Here is a 16,501-nt window from a genome sequence, read left to right as displayed (position 1 = left end):
TAATTTGAGATTTTATTTCCTTTTTTTTGAGTTATTAACAAAAAACTATTTGGTCACTAGAAGTGGTATAGATAAAATTCAGCTATTTTCCAGGTCTATCCCATCCATAGTCCAAAAAATATAACATTAAAAGTGCTTGGAAAGTTAACCTTAAAATTGACAGCCATCTTAAGGAAATGAAGTGTTGATATGTGTACTTTTAGTATTATAGCACCTATTTTTTGTACATTTAAGAGACCAGGTTTTATGTTTAAAGTGAAATGTGGTATTTGTTTAACTGGATGCCAGTATTCCAGCTAATTTCACCTTTGTTATGAGCAAATGAGAAAAGATTGAAGAACTATACTTTATTAATTTTTATAAAATATTAATTGCAGAAGCATATGAAGGGGAATTAAGAAAATCCACTTGCAACTGTTTCATTGTGGTCTTTTGCCAAGGGAAAAAAAAAATTCTGGTTGACATGTTTTCTAATTGTCTTTAAGTCTAATTGTTCATAAGACTGTGTCAGAGCTCACCTTCTATATCAAGGCTTATTATGGTCATACTATTATGATGATGATGCACATATTAGCTTCCCCCAAAAATGGTAATAGTAGCACATTTGGAGTGGTTTTGATGGGATAGACATCCTGAGAAATTAGGTGTTTGGCAAGTTTACAGCTTCCCACTTCTGCAGTTACTGATTGAAAACTAACCTACATGACCTTGCTGTGCTCCAGCAAGTTTATACATCAGTTAGATGAAGAATGGTTGATATTATTAAAAAATTATGTGATTTGTCTCTTGGTTTTGATCTTTTATGCCTTATTTATATATTCATATATGTATAATATGGGCTACAACTAAGAGATTAAATAGTAAATGTTGAAAGTAAAAGATTTATGGAATATAGATAATTATTTGAAAAATTTACTTTAAAATGAAAAGTCTTAGGTTTTTGAAAGCATTATGTTTCAAAGTAAAACTTTCAAATAGAAATAATTTGCTGATTATTTTTTTGCCATGTTGATTTTGGTATTTGTACAAATGTTAACTTGTAATCTCAAAGTGAGGAAATACTTTTCTCATGTTTCCCAGTGGATTTAGTAAATGATATATAACCACTATCTGTTTAACCAGTTTTTGCTTAAAGAAGTATCTGTTTGATAAGAAAATATCTGTCACAGATTAGGATCTTGGAGAAGGCAATGGCAGCCCATTACAGTAGTCTTACCTGGAAAATCCTGTGGGCAGAGGAGCCTGGTAGGCTGCAGTCCATGGGGTCACTAAGAGTCGAACACGACTGAGCAATTTCACTTCCACTTTTCACTTTCATGCATTAGAGAAGGAAATGGCAACCCACTCCAGTGTTCTTGCCTGGAGAATCCCAGGGACGGGGGAGCCTGATGGGCTGCTGTCTATGGGGTCGCACAGAGTTGGACACGACTGAAGCGACTTAGCAGCAGCAGAAGACACACAATAATATAATTGTTTTTATTTTTAAGTTCTTAGGCCCTTTAGGTGAAGACTTCTATGCAGAAGATTTTTACTTGTTGGAAAAGATAACATTTACTAAGTTTGTAGCGAACATTGAAGACATTGTTAAAAATACAGAAATCAACTCAAAGAAGTAAGTATTTAAAATCATAAGAGCATTTCATTTTGGAGTTTGGTATTTTGCCTCTGATTTCTTTTTAAGATTAGAAAGTGTTTCAGGTACCAACCGAAGACACAATAAAAGACATATAGAGAATATAAAGAAATAGTAGAAAATACCATTTGCTCACCACTACCAAACTGTAGATGTTAATATTTTATTTGCCTTGGATCTATCTCTTTTGTTTTCTTTCCATCTGTCCCATTCTCCCTCCTCCCCAAGAGGTGGCCATTTTCTCAAATGTTGTATGCATGATTCCTCTATTTGCCTTTATACTTCTGCTTCATATGTAATTATCTATTATTAATGTTTATGGTGTTAAAGCCTTGACTTTTTTAGAGATATGCTATTATACATAGGCCTCTTTTGCAATCTGCCTCTGTAGGAACTTTATCCATTTTCCCATTTTCATGTATATAGACTGAACTTATTCACTTCAATTTCTTTCTAGTATTTTGTGAATATATTGCAATTAATTTATATACTCCATTACTGAAGTACAATTAACTTGCCTTTATTTCGTTCAGTTCAGTTCAGTCGCTCAGTTGTGTCCGACTCTTTGCGACTCCATGAATCGCAGCACGCCAGGCCTCCGTGTCCTTCACCAGCTCCCGGAGTTTACCCAAACTTAGGTCCATCGAGTCGGTGATGCCATCCACCCATCTCAGGGAACTGCCTGGTGATGATGGAGCAGTGGTGGTGGTTATACAAACCTAAACAGGCAATGAAACTGCATAAAACCACACACACACACACACAAGTCCATGTGAAAACTGAACATGATCTGTAGTCCAGTAAACAGTATTGTTTCAATGGTGATGTCCTGGTTTGGTATATGGAGTGTCTCCTTTGAAGGAAGCCAGATGGAGGGTTGAAGAGCCTCTATGTACTAGCCTGTGAGTCTATAATTATTTCAAAGTAAGTTTGTTTTTTAAAAAAAAAAAAAGAAGAAAGCTATCTGATTTATGTGTGTAGCACAAAGAATGTGCTAACCATCAGACAGTTGTACTCATCTCCTATGCTAGTAAGGTCATGTTCAAAATCTTGCATGTGAGGCTTCAGCATTATACAAATCAAAAACTTTCAGATGTCCAAGCTGGTTTTAGAAAAGGAAGAGGAACCGGAAATCAAATTGTCAACATTCGCTGGATCACAGAGAAAGCAAGGGAAATTCCCAGAAAAACATCTACCTCCATTTCTTCAACTATGCTAAAGCCTTTGACTGTGTGGATCATAACGAACTGTGGAAAGCTCTTATAGGAATACCAGACCATCTTACCTGTCTCCTAAGAAAACTGTGGGTCAAGAAGCAACAACAACAACAAAAAAAAGAAGCAACAGAACCCTGTACAGAAGAACTGATTGGTTCAAGATTGAGAAAGGAGTACGACAGGGCTGTCTGCTGTCATCCTGTTTGTTTAACCTATATGCTGAGCAAATCATGAGGAATACCCAGCTGGGTGAGTTACAAGACAAGAACAAGGAACCCTATATGGAATCAAGATAGGCAGGAGAAACATCAACAGCCTCAGATATGAGGACGATACCACTCTAATGGCAGAAAGCGAAGAGGAATTAAAGAGCCTCTTGGTGAGAGTGAAGGAGAGTGAAAGAGCTGGCTTAAAACTAAATATTAAAAAACTAAGATAATGGCATCCAGTCCCGTTCAGTTCACTTCAGTTCAGTCGTCTAGTCGTGTCCGACTCCTTGCAACCCCATGAATCTCAGCACGCCAGGCCTCCCTGTCCATCACCAACTCCCGGAGTTTACTCAAACTCATGTCCATCGAGTCAGTGATGCCATCCAGCCATCTCATCCTCTGTCGTCCCCTTCTCCTCCTGCCCCTAATCCCTCCCAGCATCAGGGTCTTTTCTTTTTTTCTCTCTCTTTTTTTTTTATTTTTTAAACTTTAAAATATTGTATTGGTTTTGCCAAATATCGAAATGAATCCGCCACAGGTATACATGTGTTCCCCATCCTGAACCCTCCTCCTTCCTCCCTCCCCATACCATCCCTCTGGGTCATCCCAGTGCACCAGCCCCAAACATCCAGTATCGTGCATCAAACCTGGACTGGCGACTCGTTTCATACATGATAGTATACATGTTTCAATGCCATTCTCCCAAATCTTCCCACTCTCTCCCTCTCCCACAGAGTCCATAAGACTGTTCTATACATCAGTGTCTCTTTTGCTGTCTCGTATACAGGGTTATTGTTACCATCTTTCTAAATTCCGTATATATGTGTTAGTATACTGTATTGGTGTTTGTCTTTCTGGCTTACTTCACTCTATAATAGGCTCCAGTTTCATCCATCTCATTAGAACTGATTCAAATGAATTATTTTTAATGGCTGAGTAATACTCCATTGTGTATATGTACCATAGCTTTCTTATCCATTCATCTGCTGATGGACATCTAGGTTGCTTCCATGTCCTGGCTATTATGAACAGTGCTGCAATGAACATTGGGGTACACGTGTCTCTTTCCCTTCTGGTTTCCTCAGTGTGTATGCCCAGCAGTGGGATTGCTGGATCATAAGGCAGTTCTATTTCCAGTTTTTTGAGGAATCTCCACACTGTTCTCCATAGTGGCTGTACTAGTTTGCATTCCCACCAACAGTGTAAGAGGGTTCCCTTTTCTCCACACCCTCTCCAGCATTTATTGCTTGTAAGGAGTCAACTCTTCGCATCAGGTGGCCAAAGTACTGGAGTTTCAGCTTTAGCATCAGTCCTTCCAATGAACACCCAGGACTGATATCCTTTAGGATGGACTGGTTGGATCTCTGTGGAGTCCAAGGGACTCTGAAGAGTCTTCTCCAACACCACAGTTCAAAAGCATCAATTCTTCAGCGCTCAGCTTTATTCACAGTCCAACTCTCACATCCATACATGACCACTGGAAAAACCATAGCCTTGACTAGATGGACCTTTGTTGGCAAAGTAATATCTCTGCTTTTGAATATGCTATCTAGGTTGGTCATAACTTTCCTTCCAAGGAGTAAGTGTCTTTTAATTTCATGGCTGCAATCACCATCTGCAGTGATTTTGGAGCCCCCAAAAATACTATTATGCAAATGCTATCATGAACTTAGTTTACATGTCTCCTTGTGTAATGTATGAGTTTCTCTAGATTAAAGGAGTGTTGGTACTGGGTTTAGGATAGACATACCTTCAGCTTTATCAGATATTGCTAAAGGAGTTGGAACAGTTAAGACTCCTACCAGAAATGCATTAGTTGTTGTTTCCTGAAGTCCTCACCAATACTTGGTGTTACCCAACCTGTTCATTTCCTATCTTATGGATATGAAATTACATCTTGATTTTTTAAATTTATTTTTAATTGAGTGATAATTGCTTCAAATATTGTATTAGTTTCTGCCATATATCAATGTGAATCAGCCATAGGTATACATGTGTTCCCCATCCTGAACCCTCCTCCCTCCCCATACTATCCCTCTGGGTCGTCCCAGTGCTCTAGCCCCAAGCATCCAGTATCGTGCATCGAACCTGGACTGGCATCTCGTTTCATACATGATATTTTACATGTTTCAATGCCATTCTCCCAAATCTTCCCACCCTCTCCCTCTCCCACAGAGTCCATAAGACTGTTCTATGCATCAGTGTCTCTTTTGCTGTTTCGTACACAGGGTTATTGTTACCATCTTTCTAAATTCCATATATATGCGTTAGTATACTGTATTGGTGTTTTTCCTTCTTACTTCACTCTGTATAATAGGCTCCAGTTTCATCCACCTCATTAGAACTGATTCAAATGTTTTCTTTTTAATGGCTGAGTAATACTCCATTGTGTATAAGTACCACAGCTTTCTTATCCATTCATCTGCTGATGGACATCTAGGTTGCTTCCATGTCCTGGCTATTATAAACAGTGCTGTGATGAACATTGGGGTACATGTGTCTCTTTCCCTTCTGGTTTCCTCAGTGTGTATGCCCAGCAGTGGGATTGCTGGATCATAAGGCAGCTCTATTTCCAGTTTTTTAAGGAATCTCCACACTGTTCTCCATAGTGGCTGTACTAGTTTGCATTCCCACCAACAGTGTAAGAGGGTTCCCTTTTCTCCACACCCTCTCCAGCATTTATTATTTGTAGACTTTTGGATCGCAGCCATTCTGACTGGTGTGAAACAGTTCCTTTCTAGAAGACAAGGAAGTGCATCTTGTTTTAATTCTACTTCCTGTCTTCTAGTAAAGTTGAATATCTTCTCATATGATTGTTTTAGTTTGCTCTTCTTTAAAAGATATGTTCATGCTTTTTGCTTAATTATTTGTTGGATTTTCTTTCAGCGATTTATAAACGTGGTATATATATCTTTTATCAGTAATAAAATACACTATTGCAGTTTGTGGCTTGGCTGTTGAATTGTAACTTTTTACAGAGAAGTTTTTTTTTAATGTCAAAATATTCTCTGGGTTTTTCCTTTGTAATCTGTGATCTGTATGTCAAGTGAAGGGTGTGTACTCATGTGTGTGTGTGTATAGGGTGTATAAATATTTCCCTTGGTCTGAATTCGTAAAGGTATTCTCTTTTATTTTCTTCTAAAAGTTTTACAGTTTTGCTTTTTTTCTGATGTATGTCTTTAATTCTTCTTAGATCTTTATACTGTTCCACTGATGTCTTGCCTTATGCAGTCCCACATTTTAACTACCACAGCTTTATAATAAATTTCAATATCAGATAATGAAAATTACTCCTGCTACTTCTTCAAAGTTTTCTTGACCTTTTTTTTTGGCTACATTTTCATATAAATATTATTAGGACCAGAATAACAAGTTCTACAGAAAACCTTCCTGCTATTTTTATGGGAATTTATTTGAATTTATTGTTTAAAAAGAATTGCCATCTTTATGTGATATTGTATTATCTTACCCATTAAATATATACATATATTATTTATATGAAACTACACATACATACATACATATATATGTAGGTAGATAAGTAGGTAGACAGACGCACTTATTCGGGGTCTTTAGAGTTCCTTTTGGGCTTCCCTGGTGGCTCAGCTGCTAAAGAATCCACCTGCAGTGCAGGAGACTTGGGTTTGATCCCTGGTTGGGAAGATCCCCTGGAGAAGGGCTTAGCAACCCACTCCAGTGTTCTTGCCTGGAGAATCTCAGTGAACAGAGGAACCTGGCGGCCTACAGTTCATGTGATTGCAAAGAGTCGAACACAACTGAGCAACTAAGCATAGCACAGTGTTCCTTTTAGATTCTTCAGTGAAGCTTCCACTTTTTCCCCCATGAAGTCTTACACATGTGTTTTTAACTTTATCCCTAGTACCTATGATCTGGCTTTCCTAGTAACTCAGTGGTAAGAATCCTGCCTGCCAATTCAGGAGACGCAGGTTCAGTCTCTCCATCAGGAAGATTCCCTGGAAAAGGGAATGGCAACCCATTCCAGTAGTCTTACCTGGGAAATCCCATACAGTCCATAGCGTTGCTAAGAGTCAGACACGACTAAGGGATTAACACGTTCACTTTTCCTCTCTTTAGTTCAAAGCACTTTTCAAAAAGACAAAAATTGACCTGGATAGCTGAAAATTCAGAAAATCTAGGAAAAGTTTGTTGGAGGCCTCAAAGATTTTCTTTTTTTTGTCTCCCTCTCCTCTAAGTACATAACAGCCCAGTTTAAAAAACATGGGGAACATGTTGTCCATAAATATTTCCTCCATTGTGCCTACAATTTTACATATTAGAGATTGTGTGGCTAATTTAACCTTAAGTTTCTAAACCTTTAAGGAAGTTTAGGAGTCGATTATGATTTTGATTAATTCTTTTATTTTATGTTTATTAAGTGGCAACTAAATGCAATGCTCTGTGAAAGATATGGTTTACAAATAGAAATAATATAAAGTGTACAGGAACTATATATCCAGCAAAAAATGATGCAGTAGAGAAATACTGACAAGGTTCTCAACCACTCTGACTCTGAATTTCTTTGTTTATAAAATGGAGATGCCTATTTTTTCTATTTTTCTTTTTTTTTTTTACTTAAATTTCAGCTAACATTTTCTGTTATCATTAAACATACACATTTTCATATTTTAATGATATATCAGCATATCATTAAATGTACACATTTTCTCTGTCATAGATTTATGAATTTGATTATATTTAATCTAGGTATTTATTTTGTACATTTTTAATTTTTGAATGAATTTGAAACCATAGAAATCTGGGCTGCTTAGCTATATTAAAAATTCTATGAAAGTAGATATCTTACCATTTACTTTTTGTTTTTCCTGCATGCTCTTCTTTCTTCCCTATGTGGGTCTAAGTGCTTGGATACATAACCAGCAACTCAGCAAATTTTGACTAATTGAATGATTCTCTATATCATTATAGACACTATTAGGAATATCACTTATGTGCTTTAGCTATCAATCATATCAAAGATAAAAAATAAGTTGACCTTAGAAGCAGCAGTCATTGTACTTTTGATAGAATCTACAAGTTTGGAAGAAAAGTCTTTTACATACAGTTTATCTACTAGAGATACTTTGCAGTAAATTCCCTTTTCTTAAGGTGTTATATGATAGATGAAATATGGACCTTTCTTCCCCCAAAATTCATTCATTGTTTATCTTGTTTCTCTAGCTTGAGTGACCTTGTTATGAAAATTGATGCTCTTGTTTCCTCTTTGCCTAAACGTGCCTCTCGGTATGACATCACATTTCTTAAGGAGAGTCGCAGGTAAGAATATATTAGTGCTGTGTTTTCTGTTACTGCATCCTGTACTTAGTTATGGTTACATTTGTGTTCATGATATAGCCAAAGTTAAAGTAGAATTAAAAGTTGTTAGACAATAAATGTTTTTGATAAGATTAGGAAAAAAATTCTAGTCAATTGTATTCTGGTAAATAAATTATTTTATATATATAAAATATGAAGTTTCAAGTAAGTAAACCTAATATGATTTGTCTTACTTTGATCTTTCTTCCACACTCAAGTTCATTTGAAATTTTGCAGTATAGTCATTATAAATAATAATAGCTTTATGTTGTCATTGTATAAAAGACTCAGTTACCAAAGAATTCTGCTTAATTAAATGTAGACATGTACAAAAGAATATCCCAAAATGTGTTCTATGGAACATTACTCTGAGATGTTGACAAATATCTTCTGAGGGAGGACCTATCTAGTCAAGTAAATTTAGAGAATACTTTACCCTTTGGGATGGAGGAGTGAGATTTTCAGTGTGTATCCATATATTGACAATTATGAGATGTGGTGTAGTTAAAAGAAAACAAAAGGTTCGTTTTGGGTAAAATGTGCAGTTGAGTAACTATTCGTGGAACATTTCTTTGTTAAAAATTTACTATTCCTTAAAAAATTAGATTTCTAAAAACAGCCATCAGAGAAATACTGTTTTAAAATAATAAACTAGTTTATAATTTCACTATATAATACTTCTCCTCTAAGATATTTGAAATAAAATTCATACAATTATCTGGGTACACAGCTGGAATTTTTTTTTAAATTTAAGGACCACTGAGAATAGGAAAAAATAATCAGTTAGACATTATGTGACTATAAATTTTATTATCTTTTTCCAATCAGTGCTCTTATAAAACTAAATTGAGACAAATTAGTTTATCATAAACTTAAAATGGCTGGCACTTCCTTCCTTATTTTCCAATTTTATACCTCTCAAAAAAAAAAAATACCTGACTTCCTATGTTGTTACAATGTTAAAACAGTAACTCAATTGGACTATTCTGTACTTTGAATTAAATATATACTTTAAACTTTTCATTGAATTAAATGTAGGATTTATTATCTCATACTGGCCTTTTCTGTACTTTAAATAATTTTCCCAACTTTTTGCTTTAACATATAGTTCATCTTCAATCTTAGAACTTGTTTCAGTGAAAGACTGAATGGAAAGGACAGAGGGAAGGAAGTGTGGAGAGGGTGACTGAGGTCAAGATAATATAATACATTAGGGTGTTTTTCCCCTGAGCTTTCCTGTTAATAATATGTTGGGTTTTAAAAACTATTAAATTTAATAAAAGTACTGAGTAATTTATCATTCTCAAATCTGAGGAAATACAATTAACAAAAAAGCATCTTTGTTTTATTTTTTACATTGTATGATCCATGAGAATTTGAGGAGCTTTAAATTATCATTTTTTTCCACTAAAATAGTATTGTTCTCTGAAGAGTTTCGATTCATGGGGTCGCAAAGAGTCAGACACGACTGAGTGACTGATCTGATCTGATCTGATTCATAATTTCTTTCATTTTCTCTAATTTGGATTTTCTGGTTTATTGAATGCAGACATTAAACTTTTAAATTTGCATTTTCTTCTATGAAGAAATAGCCAGGATTTTTTAATCCAGTGAGAAAGAAATTTATAAGAATGTACATAGCTGCTGCTACTGCTGCTGCTAAGTCACTTCAATTGTGTCCGACTCTCTGCGACCCCACACACGGCAGCCCACCAGGCTCCTCCATCCATGGGATTCTCCAGGCAAGAGTACTGGAATGGGGTGCCATTGCCTTCTCCATGTACATAGCTAAGATTAAGATTAATTCAGTAATTGAGTAGACTTAACTGATCATCTTTCACCTTATTTTTCTAGCATTATAAAGATAAATTCTGTAGAGAATGATATGTCCTTTGATGTCATTGCTATTGTTGATCCATTGACAAGAGAAGCACAGAAGATGGCACAGTTATTAATAGTAAGATAATTTTACATTTTATTAAACAGTATACATATATTTATTATCTACTTTTATTTTGAAATTCATAATCTTTTCAGGTTTGTTTTCAAGTATAATCAAATGTTTGGTCTTGATTCTTTATTTCATGCAGCATTCTAAATAGATTGTCGTATATCAATGTAGAAAATGAAATGATAGAGCTGTGCCTGGGGTATTATGGCAGGACCAGATTAGATGTTAATAAGGACATAATTGTTGTCTCCATCACCCCAAAACCCTCATCTCCAATGTGACTGTATTTGGAAATAGGGACTTGGGTAAGTAAGTAAGGTTAAATGAAGTGTTATAGGTTGGGCTGTAATCCAGTAGGATGAATAGCCTTATAAGAAGAGGAGAAGAGATCATTCTCTCCTCATATACAGAGAAGAGGTCATGTGAGTACACTGCAACATGGCAGCCACCTAAAAGCCAGGAAGAGAGCCCTCTTCAGGAACTGAGTCTGCCAACACTCTGACATGAAATAAATTTCTGTAGTTCAAGCCACCTGGTCTGTGGTGATTTATTATGGCAGCCTGAGCTAACTGATACAAGTGTCTTCCCATGGTCATCTTTCTTTCCCTTGGTGTGGAGAATGGCTTCTGGAGAAGCAGATGTCTAAGCTTAATGACTATGAAAAGTTTAGAATATACTAAGTAACATTAACCATACAGGGGAAGCTAGTGGAAGAAAAAGCAAAAAAGTTGAATTCAAGAGGTTTGGCCACTGTGACAAAAGCAAAGTTCCAAAGAGTTCCAAAGAAGAGCAAGCACAGATAAGAAAGCCCTCCTCAGGGATCAGTGCAAAGAAATAGAGGAAAACAATACAATGGGAAAGACTATCTCTAATCTTCAAGATTAGAGATACCAAGGGAACATGTCATGAAAAGATGGGCTTATAAAGGACAGAAATGGTAGGGACCTAACAGAAGCAGAAGATATTAAGAAGAGGTGGCAAAAATACACAGAAGAACAAAAAAGATCTTCACAACCCAGATAATCACAATGGTGTGATCACTCACCTAGAGCCAGGCATCCTAGAACGTGAAGTCAGTGGGCCTTAGGGAAGCATCACTATGAACAAAGCTAGTGGAGGTGATGGAATTCCAGTTGAGCTATTTCAAATCCTGAAAGATGATGCTGTGAAAGTGCAGCACTCAATATGCCAGCAAATTTGGAAAACTCAGCAGTGGCCACAGGACTGGAAAAGGTCAGTTTTCATTCCAATCCCAAAGAAAGGCAATGCCAAAGAATACTCAAACTACCGCACAATTGCACTCATCTCACACACTACTAAAGTGATGCTTAAAGTTCTCCAAGCCAGGCTTCAGCAATACGTGAATGGTGAACTTCCAGATGTTCAGGCTGGTTTTAGAAAAGGCAGAGGAACCAGACATCAAATTGCCAACATCTGCTGGATCATGGAAAAAGCGATAGAGTTCCAGAAAAACATCTATTTCTGCTTTATTGACTATGCCAAAGCCTTTGACTGTGGATCACAATAAACTGTGGAAAATTCTGAAAGAGATGGGAATACCAGACCACCTGACCTGCCTCTTGAGAAACGTGTATGCAGGTCAGGAAGCAACAGTTAGAACTGGACATGGAACAACAGACTGGTTCCAAATAGGAAAAGGAGTACGTCAAGGCTGTATATTGTTACCCTGCTTATTTAACTTATATGCAGAGTACATCTTGAGAAACGCTGGGCTGGAAGAAGCACAAGCTAGAATCAAGATGCTGAGAGAAATATCAATAACCTCAGATATGCAGATGACACCACTCTTATGGCAGAAAGCAAAGAAGAACTAAAGAGCTTCTTGATGAAAGTGAATGGAGAGTGAAAAAGTTGGCTTAAAGCTCAACATTCAGAAAACAAAGATAACGGCATCTGGTCCCATCACTTCATGACAAATAGATGGAGAAACAGTGGAAACAGTGGCTGACTCTATTTTTCTGGGCTCCAGAATCACTGCAGATGGTGATTGCACCATGAAATTAAGACACTTACTCCTTGGAAGGAAAGTTATGACCAACTTCAGTTCAGTTCAGTTCAGTCGCTCAGTCGTGTCCGACTCTTTGCAACCCCATAAATCGCAGCACACCAGGCCTCCCTGTCCATCACCAACTCTCGGAGTTCACTCAGGCTCATGTCCATCGAGTCAGTGATGCCATCCAGCCATCTCATCCTCTGTCGTCCCCTTCTCCTCCTGCCCCCAATCCCTCCCAGCATCAGTGTCTTTTCCTATGAGTCATCTCTTCGCATGAGGTGGCCAAAGTACTGGAGTTTCAGCTTCAGCATCATTCCCTCCAAAGAAATCCCAGGGCTGATCTTCAGAATGGACTGGTTGGATCTCCTTGCAGTCCAAGGAACTCTCAAGAGTCTTCTCCAACACCACAGTTCAAAAGCATCAATTCTTTGGCACTCAGCCTTCTTCACAGTCCAACTCTCGCATCCATACATGACCACTGGAAAAACCATAGCCTTGACTAGAGGGACCTTTGTTGGCAAAGTAATGTCTCTGCTATCTAGATTGGTCATAACTTTCCTTCCAAGGAGTAAGCGTCTTTTAATTTCATGGCTGCAGTTACCATCTGCAGTGATTTTTGGAGCCCCCCAAAATAAAAGTCTCACATTGTTTCCACTGTTTCCCCATCTATTTCCCATGAAGTGATGGGACTGGATGCCATGATCTTCGTTTTCTGAATGTTGAGCTTTAAGCCAACTTTTTCACTCTCCACTTTCACTTCCATCAAGAGGTTTTTAGTTCCTCTTCACTTTCTGCCATAATGGTGGTGTCATCTGCATATCTGAGGTTATTGGTATTTCTCCCAGCAATCTTGATTCCAGCTTGTGTTTCTTCCAGTCTAGCGTGTCTCATGATGTACTCTGCATATAAGCTAAATAAACAGGGTGATAATATACAGCCTTGACGTACTCCTTTTCCTATTTGGAACCAGTCTGTGCATATTAAAAAGCAGAGACATTACTTTGTCAACAAAGGCCCGTCTCGTCAAGGCTATGGTTTTTCCATAGTGGTCGTGTATGGATGTGAGAGTTGGATGGTGAAGAAAGCTGAGTGCTGAAGAATTGATGCTTTTGAACTGTGATGTTGGAGAAGACTCTTGAGAGTCCCTTGGACTGCAAGGAGATCCAACCAGTCCATCCTAAAGGAGATCAGTCCTGGGTGTTCATTGGAAGGAGTGATGTTGAAGCTTAAACTCCAGTACTTTGGCCACCTGATGTGAAGAGCTGACTCTTTTGAAAAGACCCTGATGCTGGAAAAGATTGAGGGCAGGAGGAGAAGGGGATGACAGGCTGAGATGGTTGGATGGCATCACCAATTCAATGGACATGGGTTTGGGTGGATTCCAGGAGTTGGTGATGGACAGAGAGGCCTGGCATGCTGCGATTAATGGGGTCTCAAAGAGTCGGACACGACTGAGCAACTGAACAAAAGCAAAATACCTTCAAGTCTGAAGTGATTTCTGTCATCTCACCTTCCAAGTGTAATCCATGTGAAGGTGCCAGGGAAGCTCAACAGTGTGAGGGACTCGGGCACCTTCTGTTGTTCAGCTGTCCTCATGAAGTAGCCTCTCTGTGGCAGTCTAAGATCACAACATCATCTCTATCACTGCAGCAGGCAGTGCAGACAAGGATGCAACCCCAGCCCCAAATATCTTCCATCCAGTCACATCCCATTGACCAGACTAGCCAGCCAGCCGGCTGCACCTAGTCACATGGGGCGGGGACAGACACTGTGTAAACCTGAAGATTCCTTCACTGGGAAGTAGTGTGTTAGTTGCTCAGTTGTGTCTGATTCTTTGTGACCCCATGGTCTATAGCCCACCAAGCTCTTCTGTCCATGGGATTTTCCAGGCAAGAATACTGGAGTGGGTTGCCATTCCCTTCTCCAGGGAATCTTCCCTACCCAGGGATCGAACCCTGGTCTCAGCATTGCAGGCAGATTCTTTTACTGCTGAGCCCCAAGGGAAGCCTATAGTTTCCGTCAGTGGGAAGTAGAGAAGGAATATTAGAATACAGATAGCAGACACTGAAAGAACATTCTGTGGTTTTTCTTGTACTTATAATCTTAAAAGATTCAATTTGTTATGCAGCTTTCAGTACTTAAATTTGAATAAGCTACTCATGTTGGAAGGCATATTTTTTCTAGTGGTGTTCAAAATTTTTGGATACTCCTGTTTGAAATTAGTCAGTGCGTTTTTAAAAGACATATCAAAAAATATTCTCGAAGTGGAAACTATTCTATGACCATTTACTTTTGGAAACAAGCAAAAATAATTAGGTATCAAGTCTGGGAAAAGAAGTAAATGATCAAGCTGGGTCATACTGATGTATGTATACATCATACATACTGATGTATCATACTGATACAGTCTATCAAAATTTCAAAATGCTATTTCTTTCCGAATTTGGTGTGCCCTACCAAATCATACTGGGAAAGTGGGTAATAGGTATCTCTTACAAATGCATTTCTTAATGTGTACAAGCAGTTTTGGATCCCCTTTGTCATTATACCTATTCAGTGTATAACCAGGGCAAAGTTAATTCTGTAGTTGATTTACTTGCCTTATTCTTTCAGCATTTCTGTACCTTCAAACTTTAACTTCTTTAAAGCACAATATTATTCTGTGGAAAACAGAAATCAGTAATCATACTAATAAGGAATGAAGGTAGTATGATGCATGTTAGTATATAAATTCCCTATTCCTATGGAGACTCATTATTCAGAAAAAATTGCTTACCTCTGAAGCTTTTATGTAAACATGGATTTTAAGAGTAAGAAATATGGATTATACAGAAATACAAGATATGGAATTATATTCTAGTTTATATCATTGGTAATAGTAGCATACTTCATTTCAGAGCAGCTCAGAACTTCACATAACTTATTTCATTCTATACAGAAATTTTATGCTATAATTTTGTGCTATAAAGCATAAATTAATTTACTAGAAGAAATGGGTAGTGTCTCATTTAACACTTGGGAGAAACAATGGCTCAGCAGCCTCCATTGTAGCTAATAAGAAGAATGATAGAATGGGAATTAAAATTCAGAGCTCTTAAATGCTTAGTCTGTATATTGTAATTCCTCCTCAAACATGTATCCTTTCCATTCCATATATCTGTTTTATTCTCCTTTTACATCTGTCCTGTGTTGTCTAATATTTTCAAATCTTCACTGACTTGTTGCCTTTATAGATGTAAGGACTATCAGAATTAAAAATTCTCCTACTTTAATGCTCTAGGAAAATGAAAAGAGACTATTTTATCTGTATGTAGCCAACACCTTCCTATATCTTTTACAACATAGATGAAATTCCATAAGGATCAGGGCACCCTTGCCATACAATTGTGAGGTCACTACTTTGTATTTGCACATTGAGGTTCTCTCAGATATGCGGACGACACCAACCTTATGGCAGAAATTGAAGAGGAACTAAAAAGGCTCTTGATGAAAGTGAAGGAGGAGAGTGAAAAGTTGGCTTAAAGCTCAACATTCAGAAAACTAAAATCATGGCATCCAGTCCCATCACTTCATGGCAGATAGATGGGGAAACAGTGAAAACAGTGGCTGTCTTTATTTTTGGGGGCTCCAAAATCACTGCAGATGGTGATTGCAGCCATGAAATTAGAAGACACTCCTTGGAAGGAAAGTTATGACCAACCTAGATAGCATATTCAAAAGCAGAGACATTACTTTGCCAACTAAGGTCCATCTAGTCAAGGCTATGGTTTTTCCAGTGGTCATGTGTGGATGTGAGAGTTGGACGGTGAAGAAAGCTGAGCACCGAAGAATTGATGCTTTTGAACCGTGGTGTTGGAGAAGACTCTTGAGAATCCCTTGGACTGCAAAGAGATCCAACCAGTCCATCCTAAAGGAGATGAGTCCTGGGTGTTCATTGGAAGGACTGATGCTGAAGCTGAAACTCCAGTACTTTGGCCACCTGATGCAAAGAGTTGACTCATTTGAAAAGACCCTGAACCCTCCTCCCTCCCCCCTCCCCATACCATGGGGAACACATGTATACCTGTGGTGGATTCATTTTGATATTTGGCAAAACTAATACAATTATGTAAAGTTTAAAAATAAAATTTTTTAAAAAATAAA

General features: G+C 37.7%; 1 protein-coding gene across 4 annotated transcripts in view; it reads left to right on the top strand.

The window, feature by feature from the left end:
* UGGT2 (UDP-glucose glycoprotein glucosyltransferase 2) overlaps positions 1–16,501 on the top strand; it is a 152,012-nt gene that overhangs the window by 89,439 nt on the left and 46,072 nt on the right. For all 4 annotated transcript variants that reach the window (XM_070799909.1, XM_070799907.1, XM_070799908.1 and 1 more), the window contains exons 23-25: positions 1,488–1,612; positions 8,259–8,354; positions 10,248–10,350. In XM_070799909.1, coding sequence (XP_070656010.1) covers positions 1,488–1,612; positions 8,259–8,354; positions 10,248–10,350 — 324 coding nt within the window. The remainder of the gene's footprint in view (positions 1–1,487; positions 1,613–8,258; positions 8,355–10,247; positions 10,351–16,501) is intronic.

This window comes from Bos indicus, chromosome 12, assembly GCF_029378745.1.
Source record: "Bos indicus isolate NIAB-ARS_2022 breed Sahiwal x Tharparkar chromosome 12, NIAB-ARS_B.indTharparkar_mat_pri_1.0, whole genome shotgun sequence".
NCBI lineage: Eukaryota > Metazoa > Chordata > Mammalia > Artiodactyla > Bovidae > Bos > Bos indicus.
Note: the sequence above shows the minus strand (reverse complement) of the source record. Positions and strands in the feature narration are given on the sequence as shown.